Genomic DNA, 19729 nt, shown 5'->3' with positions numbered 1-19729 from the left:
CCTGGCAGGTGACATTTGGGGTGATAACATCCCTGCCACGTTCACCTTCGTGGAGAGATGAGTAATGTGACTCTTAAGTGGAGCACAAGTGTCATAACTCTATTGCTATGCCAACTGCCTGTATTCCCTTTTCCTTGGAGCCCTGCCTGGTGACATGACAGGCTGCATAAGATGGGTTTAGATGGTATCTGAGTCCTAAAATCATTCTCCCAAACTTTTGTTAAAAACATGCAGAGCTGCTGGGAGCAGATTTGTGTCCAGACCCCTGCTATCTCCAGAGAGCCAAACTCACCACCCCATTTGGAGTAAATCCAAAATGTCACTTTGTGGAGTTTTCCCCCCCTCCCTTATTTTAATCCTTAACTATTCCAACCATTGAGGTAATTCTATTTAAAACAGATTTACTAACACTTTTATAGCAACTGCATTTTTATTGCAATTTTAAAACATTGTAAACTGGCAGTCTTCACTATTTGAGGGTGAAAGGCCCTTTTGACTGAGAGAAAACTAGAGTGGTTTTCACTCCAGGCTTCGGAGAGCTTTAGCTCTCTAAAATACTGCACCAAAAAGTTGGGAGATCAACAGGAGAACCCAGCTTTGGTTCTCAGAAATTTTCTTCTGTGAGTTTCATTTCAACATCCAGCAGTTGTGAAGTTGAGTTTGGTGTTGGCCAAAAGGGCAGGGGGAGGTTAGGGAAGAAAAAAGTTAACAAAACAAGGGTGGAATTAGCTGGCTCTATGAAAGGGGGAGAGTGAGTGAAGCAAAGGTGAAGACTGGAATATCCTTTTTGGAGTACAAGGTCTTTAAGTCATCTGAGTATTTAACTGCTCATCTTGTGCTTCAGGTTCTGGGAAAAGATTACTAGGGAAGGCTCGAAGGAAGTCACGGTAGTTTACATAGTCTTCTCCACAGGAACAATAGTCAATGAGCTGTGGGGACAAAAAACAACAGGCACCATAAAGAGTTGGAACAAGCTGCAAAATCAAGGATTTTTTTTTTTTAGGGGAAAGTGCCCAGATGTGTTGCTTTTGTGTCAGAGCAGAAGATCTTTTTCCCCTGTTGGAAGAGCCTTGGTAGTCCTGAATCACAGGTAAACTTGGAATCATAGAATCAGTAATGTTAGAAAAGACCTGCAAGATGAAGTCCAACCCTTAGATCATCAAGTCCAACCATTTAAGAGTTGGACTTGATGGTCTAGAGGGTGGACTTGTTGATCTAAAGGTTCATGTCCAACCTTGAATGCCTATAGATGACACCAATCTATGCAAGGAGAAGAGTTAAAAGTGTTTGAGTCTAATCTTGATTTCCTTCTGGGCATCACCACAGTGGCAACAGACCCACAAAAATACAAAGCATGGCCACAGACTTGACACAGGCCACAGGAAATCTTCCAGAAATCCCTGCCAAAAGTGGGATGGGGGCAGCGTATCTAACTGTCCCTGTTCCCTGGTGTCACTTTGGTGAGTGCACATGGCATGAAGGGGAGACACAGATAATTGAGCTCAGAGACAGCCCGACTAATGAGCCAGTTTCTGGTGTCCGTGCCTGACCCTGCATTGTGTTACAGAGCTACAGCCTTTGAGTGCTTAAGGGGGAGAAAGAGGGCTTTTGTTTCTTTAATTGCATAACTAATCTCCTTCTGACACCCAGGGAGATGGAAAAGGTCTAATATCACAGCTCCTTGAAGGGATTCTTCTTCCCCTTGTCGCCTGGAGACAGATTCACCGGCCTTGCTCTGGGGTGACTGACAGCTGTGCTTTTCTCCAACCCAGGCAGCAGTTCACTCTCTGCCCTGTGTTTAATTCATATCCCTGCCACGCTCCCGAGGGCTCTGGGAACACTGGTATTAAGATTGCAAGAGAGAAGAGGGATGTTTTCAGTATGTAAGTCCTAGACTGGGGGTTTCACACGTGGGGGTTTAGTCTCGGTTGTCACAGGTTCTCCAGCCAGTTTTAGTCAAGTCACTTCCTCTCCCATTCTCAGATGGAGCAGGAAGGACCCACCACACTGTAAATTCCTCAGGGTGGAGGGAGCTCTGATGAACTGTAGCACAGGAAAGCCCTGGGTGCTGGCCAGGGCCTTAATTCATCCACATTCAAAGACACAAATCCCCTGCCTGTGCACCTTTCTAGCCATGGCTGGGATGCTCCCACTTGGCTGGTTTAGAAAATTTGTTGTTTTAGCAAGGGAACTACTCCCTCTGGTTTCTAGATGTCTCTAAACGATGAGTCTGCCTTTATTGGTTACCAATCTACTGCCTGTTATATGATGCCAAGGAAGCATCCTTGCCAGTCATATTCCTGAAAGGAATTCATGCCTGCTGCATGAATTCTTCTCTCAGTTTCCCTCACATTTTCTGCTGTGCAGACTGTGATCTCCACGTGCTGTTGCTCATAGTCCCCAACAAGTGTTAACCAAGTGGTCATGATTCTAATTTCTTTTTTTATTAATTATTATTATTATTATTTAATTTTGGGGGACAATACTTAGTTCTTAAACCTTCAGTTCAGTCGCTGCAAAACCCAGAATACCTCTAAGCACCTCAGTGTCACCTCTACTCGATCCCAGCTGTGCTGGACAGACATTCCACAGGTCTGCAGTAGCCTATCCCTGATCTCTGTCACAATGCAACACCTCTTCTGCTCATCCAAGACCTGAGCCAGAAGGAATGTTCAGGCTTCACAGGACAGTGCAGCCAAACATTGGGGGCAACCTGGGTAACATTTCTTCCCCTTCCTTAGAGAACAGCAATTATTATCTCCTCTAAGACACAGGCTCAGTCCAACAACTCAGAAGCCTCCTAAATCGGAACTCTCTTGCCCTTTTCTTGAAGCTGTTCCTCTTTGTAGGGTAGAGCAGCTGGTTAGGTTTGGTTTTTAGAAGAGATTTTTGGAAAAACTATAGGAGGGGAATTCCATATGCAGAGCACCCCTTCCTCCTGACCTTTTTAAGAAGAATGGTGCTGATTGGCACTTCCAACCTATCACAGAGGTCCAAAAATTTTCCTTTGTCCACAATTCCAGAGCCATCCTTGTCACACTGATGAAACGCCTCATGAAACTTCCTGGTGTTCAAGTAGCTGTGACGGAGCTTCAGCTCTTTCTGAACCTCCTCAATTAAGTCATCCAGGTCCTTCTTGGGGATGTCACTGCAGAAGAAAGGAATAACAGGATTTCATGTAAAAGCTGACTCTGGCAGCCTTACTGTGACACTTGTGTGAACAAGGAGCATTTCCCTGTGTGCTCCACAGTTCTGGGAACTCTGGGCAACTCAACTTTCAACCAGGGCCCCTGAACTACCATGATACTGCCTCCAAACAATGTTCTGAGGGAACATGGTTGTTACTGGGTCACACAAACTGGGTCTAGAGAGCTAAAAAAGAGGTTGTGGTCCAGGCTCTGATGGTCTGATAAGCAAAGAAGGAACAAATGTCAAAAAGAAAGACTCCACCAACTGCCCGCTAAACCTTCAATGATCAAGTAGTTCAATTTGGCAGTTACAGTGAACTGATGGCTTTTGGGAAAAGGTGTCCCCCCCATCCCTGGAACTGTTCAAGATCAGGCTCTATGGAGCTCTGAGCAACCTGCTCTAGTGAAAGGTGTCCCTTTCCATGGCAGAGGGGTTGGAACTAGATGAGCTTTAAGGTGCCCTCTAACCCAAACAATTCCATGATTCCATGATCTGGTTGAAAGTGTCTCTGCTCATGAGCCAGAGTTGTCCCACAAGGGGTTTTGGGTCAGCACCAGCCACGATATTTTATTGTAGACACTTCACCCCCTCTGTATGTGTCCAAACACAGGCTCTTGTAGTTGAATAACCAGCAGAGCAGCCAGCCCATGGAGGCTGCTGAAAATGCCCTTAGATGTCAACCCTGAGTGTTATTTAGCCCCACAACGCCATCCTTTGTAGCCTACTTGTTGACAGTGTCCTTTACTGCCTTCCGTGGGCGAAAATGATCCCTCAGGGATTGCAGTGTTGTTGCAGGGAAACATTCTGCGTTTCTTTCCAAGTAATTAAGCACATATTCGTCAGCATCAGTGATAACAAACCTGTGGCCAAACACTGGGGAAGAGGCATTAAAGAAAGAAGTGTTACTTGTGTTTCAGCATGGGCAAGTCCCTTCCTCCAGGAGGGAGCATGATTCCTCTCCTGAGGCTGGGCTCAGCTTTGAGCCAGCTCTGCTATTTGTTTCACTTCTTGAAGTGAGAATAGTTTCACTGATTCAAATGTACACCAGCTGCTGATCTGGAAACTCAAGTGTGATGAGACCCAGAAGCAACAGAACCTTCAAGTGAAGGAAGGGATATGCACTGTCCATGCAATAAATGTCATATCAGGGCAGAGTATTATCAATCCAGGCTGGATTTTACCTTCAACTGTAGAGCCAATGGTGAAGTCAGAGGGCTGAAAGTATATAGGATCCTCTGGAGTAGACCCTGGCTTAGCAACTCTGGTCCTTCTTAAGTATTTGCCTCCAGGGATGCCAGAGTTTCGGATTGGGGGTTCATAGATGCTGATTGTGTCATCAGAGAGGAAATAGGAGAGGATGAAACGACGATTTCTGTCCTCAGGCACTGGTGATTCCTAAAGCAAGGGCAGTGGGTTTGGAAAAGAACGTTTCAGTCAGGTTTTCCTTTCCTGGGGTGCTCAGGAGTACCTGGTAACCCACTCATAAGCACCCAGAGCTCACAGCTTTTTTTATTGCCGACTAAACAAAGCTCCTGGTGTGCCTACATAGTGTAACAAAGCCCTAATTTCAAAGGTTATGTGCTCTACTCAGGGTAGCAGAAGCAGAATCTGGGCTGCAGTGATCAAGTATATTCAGTGTTTCCACAGATTGAATAATCCAAGAGAAAGGAATATCCTATATGGAATGATACATCCCAGAGAGGCTGTAAAATTCAGTATTAAAGTTACATTTTTTTCATTCTACTGAGTGCCTGAGAGAGGTTAGTGCTGCTTCAGCTCTTAGTCACAGGAAGTCACTCCCTTGACACACCAGTGGGTTTACTTGCCTCCTTTAAAATTAAGTGAATCTGAACTTGTCAGCTGTGACCTTTCGGGAGCTCCTGCACAATAGGGAAAAGAAACCAGCCCTTACTCACCCGGAGTGTTTGGAGAGGGCAGGCACCAGGCAGCACAGGAAATGCCATTGCTACTGCTGGATGTGCCAGAGGCTCCTTGCATAAACCAACTGGAAAGCTGGCACAAAGGCCAGGGCCTGGATGCTCTTGGAAAACACTGGACACTCCAGCTTCTACGCTGGCATTTGGCTGCTGTGCTAGGACAGCTCTCTGCTGGCTGCTGCATCCAGGAGTAGCCTGGAGAAGGGCAGGTGCTGGAGCCAGCAGCAGAGACATCAAGCTCTGGCTCGTGGCAGCAGTTCCAGGCAGACAGGGGCACAGTGCCCAGTGCACTGGGCTGTTCCAGTCAGGGCCATCTGTCACGTGCCGCTGGCAGTGGGAGTTTTTCCATAAATGGCTGTGGGTTTGTGGCATGTCTGGTTGGTACTTTCTGGCCCCTTTTTTTTTCCCCTACATTCTCGTGCTGCTCATTGTCACAGTGAGCACACAGTAACCCGCTGGCATCCCCCAAGGGACACTCGTGCTGGCTTGGGGAACTCTCTTCTCCCACTGGCACAGAGAATTTGCCAACAGCCTTGTCTGAGCAGGCTGCTCCTCCCATCCTCCTGACTCTACCACACAAGCTGGCCCTATTCCACCAAGGAAAGCACTTACCAGGGCCGCCTGGTACCTCAGGACCTTGAGATTATTCTCCAGCATCTTAATAACATCCTTCTGTGGACGCTTTGGAATCAGGCGGAGGCAGTTCTGGATAGAGTCTTCAGGGACACCAAAACCATTGTGGGGAGGAATTACCTGCATCCAGAGGAGATATCAACCATAAACAGCTGAAACTGAGAAAAGACAAAATTTGCAAGACAGCTTATCAAAACCCATCTAATTTGGAAGGAAATGTTCTGTCACCAGGTAGCAAGAGCTGTGACAATCTGCCCAGTAGAGATGCTACTGGCCTGGCCATCTGTTATATAAGTGCAGTCAGACTTTCATTTTTGTATCGATTATGACCTTTCTTGCCTTGTCTTCTTCAAATAACTCGTTTTTTTCTTTAAACTGAACTTGTTTTCTATAGGTTCTTAATAAACTGAACCTCCAGAGCTTATACCAACTACTTTCCTCCCTTCCTTTCAGAAACTGTTTGCAGTACCTGTGGAACTTTCTCGAATGGTTTCTCAGTGATTTCCAGTGGCTGGAAGTCTGTGATGCCATATTTTTCCCGATAGAAGTTTTGTGTGAACTTGTCACAATCATAGATTAAGAAGGTGCGTCCAAGGAGGGTGATGGTTTTGCCAATAGCAAAATCCCTGGGTGAGTACCACTCAAGTACCTCCTCGTTACTGATCTCCAGCACACAGCTTGGGAAGCCCACTAAGGAACAAGGGAGCAAAAGGAAAAATAATTTAATCAGGTAGATGTTAACATTGCTTAGTGAAAAGGGATATAAAAGCAAGCTGTGTAAATAGCTCCAGGGAGCTGTTGGCAACTGCTGTCCAGCCACTGTTTCCCAAAAGATAAAGAGTGTAGTGATCACTTAAAGAGCTTTTCTTTGACCATAAAACAGGGACACTTGGAGTGTTCTCAGCCAAGTTTCTCCAGACTCAGTGTACCTCTGGCACAGGCACCACGGATGTGTCCACCCACCAAGGCACTTTAGCCCAGACAGACGTGCCAATCTAAACTTACTTTTCTTTTCCGCGAGGGTTTTGGGCAGGCGCTGGCGTTTCATCAGGACTGGGAATGGGTCTCTCCCATCATTCCTACTGTACACTTCCCGAACCTCCACTGTGTCATCTGCCAAGAAGTAATGGATGATGCAACGATGCTGGTCACCAAAGGGGTGGTTTGTGTCATCCCATATGGCGTAGAAGCGAAGGACCTGGGGTGGAGAAAAGAGACACAGACAATCATGGATCTGAATCACCTTTTGATGCCAAGAAATCAAACTGCTCACACTGAGATGCTCAAGAGTTTCCCAAGGTCCAGCTGCTGAACAGGCAACCCAATAGCCATCAAGGCTAAACTGGCAGGAAACTGGAAGTTACGGCCCAGCTTGCATCAGCAAAACTGTCTGCTCCACTCAAAAAAGGGGGAACATATCCAAAATGGTATCTGGATACAGTCTTGGTCTGTGCTAACCCCTATCTGATGGCCAGGAGATGTTTGGTTGATAGCTGGCCAGAGACAACATGCAGAACTTGGTTTGTATCCCAGCCCTGGTTTATTTTCTAGTACTGAGGTAGTCCATAGGGTTCCTTACATTGTTGCTACATGAAAAGAAGATCCAGAGGAGCAGAGAGGCCAGTGTTAGTCGACTGTGTGCACAGGGAGAACTCAGTCAGAGCAAGTGGCAGTTTTGTTTGTCTGAAATTGCCTGCTCTGGCACCTGGCATCAGTGTTCTAGGGTGAAGAGAGGAGTGGATGCAACATAACCACTCATGATAGAACTGCATCTGGATGCTAAATTCCAGAGGCAGGTGGCTTATCTCATCCCAAAAGAAAGCAAGAGAGTAATGGATGATCTAGAGCACAGGCTCTGCAATCTAAAGAGGAGCTGGCAAGAGTTTACAAGGCACAAAGCCCAGAAAAAACATAAAAGGTTTTGTTTCTCACTAAAGCCAAGAAAGGAGTAAATCTGGAGTCTCTTCAGCAGACTGAGGTGTTTTAGAATGAGGAAGGTTGCAGACACAAGACTTGTGTTTCAGTGGCACATATAGTCTGTAATCACAGAATCACCTAGGCTGGAAAAAAAACCTCTTAGATTATGGAGTCCAACCTTTGACCAACCTCGTCTTTGTCAACTAGACCATGGCACTAAGTGCCACATCCAATTGTTTCTTGAACACCTCCAGGGATGGTGACTCCACCACTGCCCTAGGCAGCCCCTTCCAATGTTTAACAGCCCTTTCAATGAAGAAGGTCTTCCTGATGCCCAACCTGAATCTCCCCTGACAGAGCTTGAGGCTGTTTCCTCTCATCCTGTCCCTTGTTCCCTGGGAGCAGAGCCCGACCCCCACCTGGCTCTACCCTCCTGTCAGGGAGTTGCAGAGAGTGAGAAGGTCCCCCCTGAGCCTCCTTTTCTCCAGGCTGAGATCCCCGAGCAACCTCAGCCACTCCTGGTGCTCCAGCCCTTTCCCCAGCTCCTTTCCCTTCCCTACACATGTTCCAGTCCCTCAATGTCTTCTCTGAAGTGAGGGGCCCAGAACTGGACACAGGACTAGAGGTGCCTTACAAGTGCTGTGTGGGTAATCCCACAGTGTGTGGGTAATCCCCAGCTCTCTCACCTTTGTGTCATAGGTCAGGAACTGCCAGAGGGGGTCGGGACCTGCTGGCACGATGGGCTTTTGCACAGGCGTCCGGCGCTGTTCTGTGTAAGGATCCGAAACCATTTGCTCTGGAGGGTTCAGTACAATTCCCTGGCTCTCCATGAACACCTACAAAGGTCATCTGAAGTGTTAATGTGCTGTGAGTTTGAAGGTAAGAGGTAACTAGAGATTACAGGTGGGCAGAGGTGAGGGAGGTCAGAATACTGCAAGGTCATTCCTCACGGAGAACTCTACTGCAATAACAAATACAACAGATGACAAGGATATTTGTTTAAGCTACTTCTTAGCTTTTCTCACCCTTTAATTAATCAGAGTAGTCCTGTCCTCAACATCCTAACTCAGATTTCACTTGAGCACAGTTTTCCTTGGCCTTAAGGCCTTAAAAAGAGGATAACTGTCAGTTGGTCTCTTTCATATAAATGAGAAAGGTTAACTTGGTATTTAACACAGATGAAGTCAGCCTGAATTTGCAAGAGACTTAGGGCTGTGTCTGACTGTGAAAGTCAGTGTTACCCACACTAGGCCCACCAAGACCTTCCAGGCATGAGGATATGTGTCAGTGGCAGCTTCATTCTATCTTTCAGGAGTACTTTTCCCACAGAAAGACTGCCACCTGCCTGTTTATGAAGGGTTTTCTTGCTTGCCTTGGATGCATGAACAAACTCTAGGGTGTTACTTGTGTACTCGCATCATTCACTCAAAACAACCTCTGAAGTCAATGGATTTGTTCTCTTTTTTGCCTTGGGAAGTGGCCCATGAAAATATTCAGCCCAGGAAACACCCATGCAAACATCTCCAAGGGGGATGTGAGATCCCCCTGAGGACTCACAAGGCAAGTTCACACTTTCAGACTCACTATTTTCCAGTCTGGAGGGTGCAGGTTAATGATAAATAAACTGGTGGCCTGGAGATATAGACCCATGTAAGCTCATTCCATGTTTTCCATCAATATTAGCATGAGGATGAGCTTTCATTTGATGTGAGCTGACTTCAACAGTTCTCCAGTTCCAGCACAGCTGGTCCCACAGCCACTTATACACCAATTATTATACATGTTTGGGAACATTCCTGGGCATTGAGGCCAACTGGCAAGGAAAAGCCTGAATCTAAACTCTCACAGCTTCCAGAACAGGTTGACTGTACAAAACTCACCTACAGGGAATGGTCCCTGGAACATTCTAACTCCTGGCCTGGAAGAATAGTAGCTGAGCAGGGCTAAGATTATCCTGGGGACAATCTAACAGGATACCAGTGTACTGGTAATTGTTATAACTTGTTATTGGACTGTTGTTATCTCATTTACTGGCATAGAAATAGTGAGAAATAGAAAAGCAGGCAGTGAGTAAGCTTTTAGAAAGGTCAGTTCACACCATGATTCCCAGCCCATGGATCATGGCTTGGCTGTGGATGGGTACAGAGTTATTGATTTTATTCCCTCCCCCATGTCCTAACAGAGGAATATTAAATCAGAAAACAGTTAGGATCCCTAATTTCCTTCTCATATATGCAAAATGTTTCTGCACCCAGAGGTGAACTTGGAATTTGTACTGCAAGGTGAAGTCCTGAGGACAAAGGATGGATTCCCAGCAGTCCTGGGGCAAAAGTACTGAGCAGTTCACACGCCCTCAGCAAATATTGTACCTTGAACTCCCCACTGGCCTGAAGAAAGAAATCTATACAAAAATAAAAATGAAAGGTTGTGAGCTACAGATGCAAGCTGCTGGACTCTAACAGGTCTGTCCACCTGTAAATCCCAGGATTCTTTCTGTCAGTGTTCCCTGTACAAGCAACCCACCTTGGTGAAGGAGTCGCAGTCGACTAAGCGGTACGTCCTGCCGTACATGGTGATGTTCGTGGCCAGATTCAGGTCCTTCCAGTGGTAATAATCCCCCTGGTCATTCTTGGGCACCCGGTGGCGCCTCATAAGTTTGCCTTGAATGAGCCCAGAGTTCTTCACCACAGGCTCTATGACACACATGCTGTCGTCTTCCAGGTAGTAGTAGATGCCCACTTGGCGGATCCGGTAATGCTCCTCCGCAGAGGTACGAACCTCTTCCTGGAAATAGGCATCGAACTTCAAAACCTGCCCAAGGGACAACATAACAGAGGGAGAGAGAAAGAAACAATTTGAACACCGTGATTAGTCTATTAAGAGCAATAATTCATTTTTAATTTGCTCTGGCAGTGCAAAGTTACTGGACTATATTCTACTAAACCATCAAACACAACCGTGGCCAAATCTGTGAGTGATGGCAGAGGCACCGTGAGGGCTTTTATCAAGACCTGTCTTCGACAAATTTGACATGCATGGGACAGGTATAAAAATACAACCTTTTCCCTGCTCCTCCTTAATCACATGCTTATTTCACCTCCTGCTGGGTGCTAGGCTGTTGACAGTAATCTGCTTTACTGACATATGTGACTCTTTATTTGTCAGCTTTACAGCCCCTGATTTAGGGAAGTTATGAAGAGATTTTAATAAAAAGTTCAGCCACAGCTGAGGATTTTAAAATCTGCATGGCTCATCATTTCAAAGCCAGGTTGGATGGGGCTCTGAGCAACCTGGTCCAGTGGAAGGTGTCCCTGTCCATGGCAGGGGGTTAGAAACAAGAGGATCCTTAAGTCCCTTCCACCCCAACCTATTCCATGATTGTATGATCTGAAGTCACATCTATTCAGCACTGACAGGAAAACCTGATATGTGCTGGGGAAGCAAGGAAACTAATCAGCCAGTCCCTGTGCCTGGCAGAAGTAGGAGGAATATTCTCTCCAAGATCATTCAATGCCCCTAAGAGGATGTAGGTGGCCAATCAGGCCTTGCATACCGAGCCTACATTAGCCCAAAGGCCTGGATAATGAAGGGATGATAAAGCCACCAAGTTCCTACCAGTCAGCAAAGTGCCTCACAAGGGACCATGACATCCCCAGCAGCACTGAGGCCCCTGCTGCTCCTCTGGCTCAAAGGAAGGGGCAGAGAAGGATCTTAACAGAATAAACAGCAATGTCTACATCACTCTGAAGGAACAGCCTCAGTAATTAACACAGCACATCTGTTCCCCAGCCTGTCTCACAGACGGGCTGAGCGTTGGCTGGCTCCAGACTGCTCTCCCAGCCCTGGCAGTGTGAGGAGCCCTGCACGTGCCGAGCTCCAGGAGCCTCTCACGGAGCTCTGCAGCCACTGCTCTGTCCGTGGCTGCCAATTGCAGGATGGGACACTGGAGCATTTAAAATCAAGGACTGCCCTAAGCAGACACAGAGCCACCTCCTAGTCCAATATGATCATCAAGTTGTAACTCAGGAAGTACTAATGGGGCTGCACAGGCTGGGACATGCTGTGATGACCAACACAAGCATAAATAGATAGACCACAGTCAGACTATCAGAGTCCCCACTGCAGACTGACGTTTCCAGTTAAAGCTCAGTTACAATCTCAATACAGTTTTGGAAGCACAAAAAGCCAAGGCTGTGGCTTACAGAGCGATGGTTATAAACTGGAGCTTTTCAGAGTTAATCAAACCTCTTTTCCAACCCTGCTGGAAATGCTGGAGTGTAACTTGCAGGGAATGTCTTACATCGTTTACGTATTATAATCCTCCTCCCAGGCAAAGAAAGCCTCTTTCAGTCTGGGGTTCAGCTGTCTCTGACTAAGGGCTGTGGCATCTGAAAACTGCTGCACACAGCCTTGTGAACCCTGGAGCCGAGTGTTTGTGTCTCCGAATTTGGCCAGCGATATTCCTGGAATAAGCTTCTTTATACCTGTTTGTCAAAAGCCACGTATGACGGCATGAAGGGTGGAGGCGGAGACTTCTTGGCCGGCCCGTAGGTCAGGGTGGGTCCCTTTGTGCATAAATCATCCAGTTGATCTTGAGAGAGCAGATTCGGGAAGATCGTCTCCCCGCCAACCCCCTCCCTTGGCAGCTGGGAAAAGGCATATCCATTTCTGAAGCCCAGTGTGTGGGACCGATGAAAAGACGTTCTCTGTGGAAAGAGATCCAGCTGTCAAAATACTGCATGCACTGAGTAGTTACAGCTACTGAAAGCACAGAAAACCAGTAAGAGAGTGCAATATCTAGAATGTCTCTCCCCACTACCCCCAGCATTTTATTATAAACTACTGCAGCAACTATTTAAAATCAAATTTTACGCTTAGACCAAGGAGGATTTAAAAACAGTAAGTGGCTGGATGTAAAAAGCATGAGAGTGGACTCAAATCCTAGCACTCTCACAGACTCCCCAAGAACTGAAATCAATGAATTTCCCTATTGCCACCATACTCAGTGCCTAGAACTGGATGTCAGCACTTTGTGTGATATTGATCTCACAAACCTTTTGTTCCCTACCCTGTTTTTCAGCAGTACAGGGCACCATGGGACCTCAGTTATTGCCTTATGGTGTTCCCTTGACTGTTGTGCACCCTCTGTGTGTTCTGTTGTTATTTATTTTGTTAACTCTCTCCTGGGCATGATACAGGAGTTTCTTTGCTGGGCTAAATATTGGTGTGTTGTGCTCACAGAACTGCAACTATGGAACCTGCTAAAGCACATTAGTTGTTTTATCACCTCTCTCCACAGTCACAGAATCACAGAACAGCTTGGGTTGGAAGAGGTTTTTAAAGGTCTTCCAGTCCAACTCCCTGCCATGGAAAGGGACACCTTCCACTATCCCAGGTTGCTCCACACCCCATCCAGCACGGCCTTGGCCACTTGCAGGGATGTGGCAGCCACAGCTTCTCTGGGCAACCTGCAGCAGTGTTCTACCACCCTCATTGCAAAAAACTTCTTCCTTACATCTAATCTAAACTGACTCTCTTTTAGTTTAAAACAATCATCCCTTGTCCCATTGGTACAGGCCCTGCTAAAAAGTTTGTCCTCATCTGTCTCGTAGACCCTTCAGGCACTGGAAGGGGTTCTCAGGTCTCCCTGGAGCCTTCTCTTCTCCAGGTGAACACCCCCAGCTCTCCCAGCCTGGCTCCAGAGCAGAGGGGCTCCAGCCCTCGGAGCATCTCCGTGGCCTCCTCTGGACTCGCTCCAGCAGCTCCACGTCCTGGTGCTGTTGTTCTCCAGGGCTGGAGGCAGCTCTGCAGGTGGGGTCTCACCTGAGGGGGCAGAGGGGCAGAATCCCCCCCTCTCCTGATGCCCACGCTGTAGGATGAGCCCAGGACAGGCTGGGAGTGCCCATGGCCAGGGCATGTCCAGCCTCTCACCTCCCAGAACCCCAAGTCCTTCTCCCCTGGGCTGCTCTCAGTCAGAGCTGTGAGTAGGACCTGCTGAATAGGGTCAGACCTGAGTGCCATCAAGCCACTCCACTTGCTGTAGAATTCACCACACCTGGTACATCACCTGCACTCACTCCTGAAAGCCTGGCTGGTCCCACTGGCCTTTCAACACTTAATGCTCCAGAGAAAGCAGGAGAAATTATGAGTCTTTGACAATAAAACGCCTTAACTGTTGCCAAATAAAACAGAGTTGTACGCATTTCTAGTGCTGAAAGAACAAGTTTCAGCTCCTTTTCCAGCCCCAGACTTGCAGTCAGTCCAACCTCAGGCATGTGAAATGCTTCTTCTCCACCCCCTACCTCACCCCTCATGGTTAAGCCTCTAATCTTATTTATACCTTCAAGGCCCCACTTGAATGTCACATTATTCCTTGTTTTCTCTTTAAACTGCTACTACAGATCTTGCAATGGAGAGAGCAGTGAGGAAAACAGGTTCAGGTGAAAATAAGAGTTGACTGAAGACACGTTAGCACAACATCTTACAAACTGTCACAGAGCTGCCATTTCCTTCTGTTAAATACATCCCAAGGGAAAGCTGTGGGGAAAATATTCAAGGGAAACCAGGAAGTTTGTCTTTCATTTGAGCAATATCAGTGTTTGCCAGAAGTGCACAGGGTTTTAAGGCCCCACAGTTGCCTAAAGAAAACACCTCATAGAGACACAAGGCTCCTGGAGTGGATAAGCTCTCCCAACTGAGCCTTGGATGCCAGATAACATCTCACAGGATCAGGTGACTAATGGAAATTAAAAAGGGAAAACCCAGAATGTAAACTCCTAATCTCAGTTGCTGCCAGTCCCTATCTGAAGAAATTGCACTGAATTAAGTCCTCCTTTTTGCCAAGTCTATAACACTTCTCACAAACACCATTCCCTCTCCCAGTGTCCGTGTTTCCCTGTCCCATGAGCACTAAGCAATAACAACACTGTTTATTTGAACACAGAGGTTTCCTTCAACACCTCTCAGCATTCATTGGAAAACAAGTGTTGTGATGCCCATTTTAGAGACTGGAAAATTGCAGATTTCCAAGATGTTGTAAATGATCTCAGGGAAATAGTATTATTATCTGATAATAATTCTGACATGACCTTTATTACTGCATGGTTATTTGTTACCAGTAAATGACTCCACTAACTGTTGAAGAACTCAGTTGTCAAAGACTGAGGCCAGGTTGGATGGACTTGGAGCAACCTGGTCTGTGGAAAATGTCCCTGCCCATGGCAGGGGGTTGGAATGAGATGATCTTTAAGGTCCCTTCCAACCCAAACCATTCCATGATTCTATGATAAGTAATTTTTACATATGCAGCCAGGAACGTTTCCCTGTTAGAGATGGTCTCCAAGGAGCCTGTAAATCCTTGGTGTGCCCAAACCAAGCATGAAACAACCCCCTTTGGACATTTGGTGGGATGTTTTAGTGTATCCAAGAAGTAATACTTCTTGGATACACTAAAAACTGATACACTATACACTGATATTCAGGGAATATCAGTTCTCTCATCTCAGAAGGATGTTGGGAAGATTTGGGGTTATCAGGGAATGGGGAAAAGGAGAGGTTGCTTCCTCATTTTGGTATCAAGTGTAGAGGATGAGGATGAGACTGCTCCTTCCAGGGAGTCTGGGAGCACCTCCTTGGGATGATTCTGGGGGCTGTGGTGGTATCAGTTCTGTGGTGGGATATCAGTTCTCTCATCAGGTTATCAGGTTCCAGACCTGGACCACCAAGGATTCAGTTCTCCAGGCAATACCAGGAGAACATTTTTGGAAGTATCAGATGTTTGGAGGAGGAAGTTTCAGGAGGATGTTGACTGACCAGGAGATTGGTGACTTCAGGGTGTATCTGTCCCTCTAAGGGGGGTGGGTGGATCCAGAACACAATAATGTTGGGATGATTTGAGGGATTAATTCCTAAAGGAGGACTGCTTGAGGTTTGGACAGTGTGTGTTCTCTTGGGTATTTCCAGTTGAGCAGGTATCAGGTGAATTTAAGGGTCCTGGTTCAGGGCAGTGTCACAAGGAGTTGAACGTTTCAAACACATTCCCTTGGAGAAACTTGGAGATGGTTCAGAGAAACAGCAGTCTTCCTGAGGGAATCAGGTTTCAAGACCGTAAAGTGAGTTTGGGGATTTCCCTTGGGGCATCACATGAACTGGTTGGGGAATTATTGGATGGGTTCAGGGGTACTGGATCTCCATGGGGTGAGTTTGCAGACAGCAGTTCTGCAGTTATGGAAAAAGCTTTTGGAATCTCAAATGAGGCCGGTGTGTGTGTGTGCCCTCTCCAAAGCTATCAGAACAAATTCTGATTTGTTATGAGATGGGCATGTGATGCAATGGATTCCTTGGGGGACAAGACTAAAAGCACCAAGACCCCTGGAACACACTTGTAATTACAAGTGTGACTGGGAGAACTCAGGGAGTATCAGATCAGCTGTGAGTAGGGTCAGGGGATACCAGGTGGGTTCAGAGCCTTCAGGTCCCCCAGAAGTGAGTTCAGCAGGGATCTGTGGGAAACACCAAGTTCCTTGGGAAGAGTTCAGTGGATATTAGGTCTGCTGGGGAGCATCAAATGAGGTTATAGGGCACCAGGTTCCTTGAGGGTCACATCACAGGGCACCAGGGTCTGGTCAGGTTGAGAGGTGCCAGGTTCTCATGGGTTCACATGATGCCACGTTGCCTCAGGGATATTTGGTGAATTCAGGAGGTACCAGGGCTCTCCAGGGAATTACAGGGTAGTCTGAGGAACAGGATGTTCACTTGGCGTGGGTTCAGGGGGTAACATGTCCCCTCTACTCTGCTCTTGTGAGATCCCACCTGCAGTGCTGCATCCAGCTCTGGGAACAACAGCAGAAGGACTTGGAGCTGCTGGAGGGAGTCCAGAGGAAGCCACGGAGATGCTCCGAGGGCTGGAGCCCCTCTGCTCTGGAGCCAGGCTGGGAAAGCTGGGGGTGTTCACCTGGAGAAGAGAAGGCTCCAGGGAGAGCTTAGAGCCCTTTCCAGTGCCTAAAGGGGCTCCCAGAAGAGCTGGAGAGGGACTTGGGACAAGGTATGGAAGGACAGGACAAAAGGGGAATGGCTTCCCACTGGCATAGGGAGGGGTTTGATGGGATATTGGGAAGGAATTCTTGGCTGTTAGGGGGTGGTGAGGCCCTGGGGCTGGTTGTCCGGAGAAGCTGTGGCTGTCCCTGGATCCCTGGAAGTGTCCAAGGCCAGGCTGGACAGAGCTTGGAGCAATCTGGGACAGTGGAAGGTGTCCCTGCCCACGGCAGGGGGTTGGAACGAGATGGTCTTTAAGAGCCCTTCCAACCCAAACCTTTCCATGATTCCATGAATATTAGTTGACTTTAGGGGATACCAGGTCTCCGGTGGAACTAGAGGAGGGTCTGAGGCAGTACCACATTCCCAAGGGGTGTCTTCATGGGACACGAGGTCCCCCGACGAGTCTCTGGTGCCCCTGGTCGGGGTCAGTCCCTGGGGACAGGGGTACGGCGGAGGGGACAGCGGGCGGGCGCGCTCACCGTGGGGTCCCTGACGGCACAGCCGGGGAGGAAGGGCAGCCCCGGCCCCGGCCCCGGTCCCGGTCCTAGGGCCGGTACCGGTGCTGGTCCCGGTCCCGATCCTGACTCCAGTGCCGGTCCTAATTCCGGTCCCGATCCCGATCCCGGTCCCGCGCTCATGGCGGCGCTCCCGGCCCGGCCCCGCCGACGCGTCTCCACGGCAACCGCCGCAGCGCTCAGTGCGCAGGCGCGGGCCCTTCCGCGCGCCTCGCTCCGCGCCTGCGCAGCGAGTGCCGCGGGCCGTGACGGCGCGGGGAGGGCGGGGAGGGAGATGGGGGGGGGGGATGGATCCTCCTTACGGTGTATCGGGGGGCTGTTCGGCCCCTGCAGTGTGGAAACAAGCGCACAGAAAGAGTTACTCTTCTTTCATTTGGGGTTTCCCCCTCACGGCGTCCTCATGACCTCCTCACAGTCCTTTCACGGCCCCTTCAAAGTCCGCTCATAGCCCCGCATAGCCCCCTCGCATCCCACCGTATATACCCTTAAAAGCCTTTCACGTCCCCCTCACATCCCACTCACAGCCCCTCATAGACCCTACAGCCCCTCACAGCCCCTCATAGGCCCTATATCCCATCACAGCCCCTCATAGACCCCATATCCCTTCACAGCCCCTCACAGTCTTAGAGCCCCTCACATCCCACTCACAGCCCTCCCCCCAGCCCTCTCACATTAAAATATCTTGGCCTCCAAAACGGGTGGTAGCATCCAAGCCACTTTTCTTGGGAAGTTTTCCCTGCCCGGTGCAGTGCCCAGGGTGAGGAGTAGCCACGGAGGGTCGAATACATACCTGGAGTGCTTGAAACATTTTAACAGAAGTGGTTGTGCTGGTTTATAATGTATATAGTAGGTATATGAGCTGTGAAATAGTGGGGATTTAATACGTAGCACTGATATAATCACTCTCTTTCAAACATGATGTTCACCTCTGAAGGAAGGGGCAAAAACAAGCAGCAGGGAGACCATCAAGGAAAAGGTGGTTGTGTAAAAGTCACTCCCAAAAGCAAGAGAGAAAAGAGAGCGAAATCCATTACCATGGAAGAGCAAAGTTACTTGTGGATTTCCCATTCCTGGAAGTGTTCAAGGCCAGGCTGGATGGGGCTTGGAGCAACCTGGGATAGTGGAAGCTGTCCCTGCCCATGGCAAGGGTTTGGAATGAGATGATCTTTAAGGTCACTTCCAACCCAAACCATTCTGTGACTCTGTGATTCTATGAAGAAAAAAAAAAAAAAAGTTTTTTTGTGTGTCTTTGCCTTGTTCTCTTTATCAGCAGCACACAAGACGAGCCAGGCTGCGATCCAAGGGCAGGCAGCAGATCCGAGGGTTTTGTAAGCAGAAGTTAAGCGGGGAGAAAGGCAGCCAGACCGTCTGTCTGAGCACGGTGTGGGAGAGAGAAGAAAGCCAGCCGGTGGGAGATAAAGAATGAGGCTGATGAGCTTAGAAAGGAAAATAATGGATTGGAGGCCAAGCAGGGCTGGAAGGGCTGGATCTGGAAGACAGCAAAGCTGCTGGTGTGACGGCTGACTCAGAGGCAGGTGCCGGGACCGAGGCATTTGCTCTGATTTTCTCATGCTGTGATATCCAGGCAATGTTTTGCAGGGAGCAAGGCCTTGCTCAGAGAAGGAAACTCGCCTCCGTGTGCCAGGGATCATCCCTGAGGAGACTGACAGCGAGTTTGTGACAAGGCTGTGTGTCACAGTGCTCCTGCACAGACTGTAATGATGATGGGGTGGCAGAGCTGGGGATATTCAGCCTGGAGAAGAGAAGGCTCCAGGGAGACCCTAGAGCCTGCCTCTTCCACTGCCTAAAGGGGCTCCAAGAGAGCCAAAAAGGGATTACTTATAAGGGTATCTGGTGATAGGATAAGGGAAAACGGTTTTAAACTGTAAGAGGGCAGGTCTGAATTAGGTATTAGGAATAAATTCTTCATCCCTGAGGGTGGTGAGGCCCTGGCACAGGTTGCCCAGAGAAGCTGTGGCTGTCCCACCCCTGGAAGTATTCCAGGCCAGGTTGGACGGGGCTTGGAGCAACCTGGTCTAGAGGAAGGTGTCCCAGCCCATCGCAGGGGCTTGGAACTAGATGAGCTCTAAGGTCTCTTCCAGCCCAAATCATTCTGTGATTCCGTGAAAGGAAGCTTAAGGAAAACCATAGCAGAAGCTGGTGCTTTCTTAGGAATAGTGACTGTAAAGCAGGAGAGAGGAAAAATGAGGAATAAAGAATTGAAGTGCAACCCAGAAGATCTGGATTCAGCTTTGACAACTTCTTCATAGACAACTGTGAATTACCAATCTTAAGATGAGTCTTTTTAGCTTCCTACATCCCTGTATCCCTACATCCCCATCTACCCATGAAAGGGAAAAGGGATTCTTGATCGGGCTCTGCTTTCGTGGCACTGGAGGACACAGATGGAGACAACTCGCCCTCTGGCGGGTAAAAACACAACAGCACAGAAGCCTTTGTGTGTTATATTAAGAAATACTTAAAAGTGTTGGTTAATAGAAG

The 19729-nt window shown here is 48.2% G+C and overlaps 1 protein-coding gene across 1 annotated transcript; it reads right to left on the bottom strand.

Annotated features, from left to right (window-relative positions):
* Positions 1 to 492: 492 nt before the first annotated feature.
* EFHC1 (EF-hand domain containing 1) lies at positions 493 to 17350 on the bottom strand. The gene is made up of 11 exons (XM_050315738.1): positions 17192 to 17350; positions 12161 to 12382; positions 10200 to 10487; positions 8363 to 8512; positions 6765 to 6957; positions 6229 to 6449; positions 5739 to 5879; positions 4371 to 4584; positions 3915 to 4062; positions 2944 to 3148; positions 493 to 929 (listed from the first exon to the last, which is right to left on the bottom strand). The coding sequence occupies exons 1-11, from the start codon at positions 17348 to 17350 to the stop codon at positions 804 to 806; spliced, it is 2067 nt and encodes a 688-aa protein (XP_050171695.1). The 3' UTR covers positions 493 to 803.
* Positions 17351 to 19729: the final 2379 nt, after the last annotated feature.

The sequence above is a fragment of the Myiozetetes cayanensis genome, unplaced genomic scaffold (genome assembly GCF_022539395.1).
Source record: "Myiozetetes cayanensis isolate MyiCay16 unplaced genomic scaffold, myiCay2020 scf2-11, whole genome shotgun sequence".
NCBI classification, from domain to species: domain Eukaryota; kingdom Metazoa; phylum Chordata; class Aves; order Passeriformes; family Tyrannidae; genus Myiozetetes; species Myiozetetes cayanensis.
Note: the sequence above shows the minus strand (reverse complement) of the source record. Positions and strands in the feature narration are given on the sequence as shown.

Coding starts and splice junctions, on each gene's coding strand:
- EFHC1 (XM_050315738.1), bottom strand. CDS start 17,350: ATGAGCGCGGGACCGGGATCGGGATCGGGACCGGAATTAGGACCGGCA. Junction 8,513..10,199: donor ACTGCGACTCCTTCACCAAG/GTGGGTTGCTTG, acceptor TGACCTTTGTAG/GTGTTCATGGAGAGCCAGGG. Junction 930..2,943: donor GCACCATTCTTCTTAAAAAG/GTCAGGAGGAAG, acceptor TTGTCCCCACAG/CTCATTGACTATTGTTCCTG.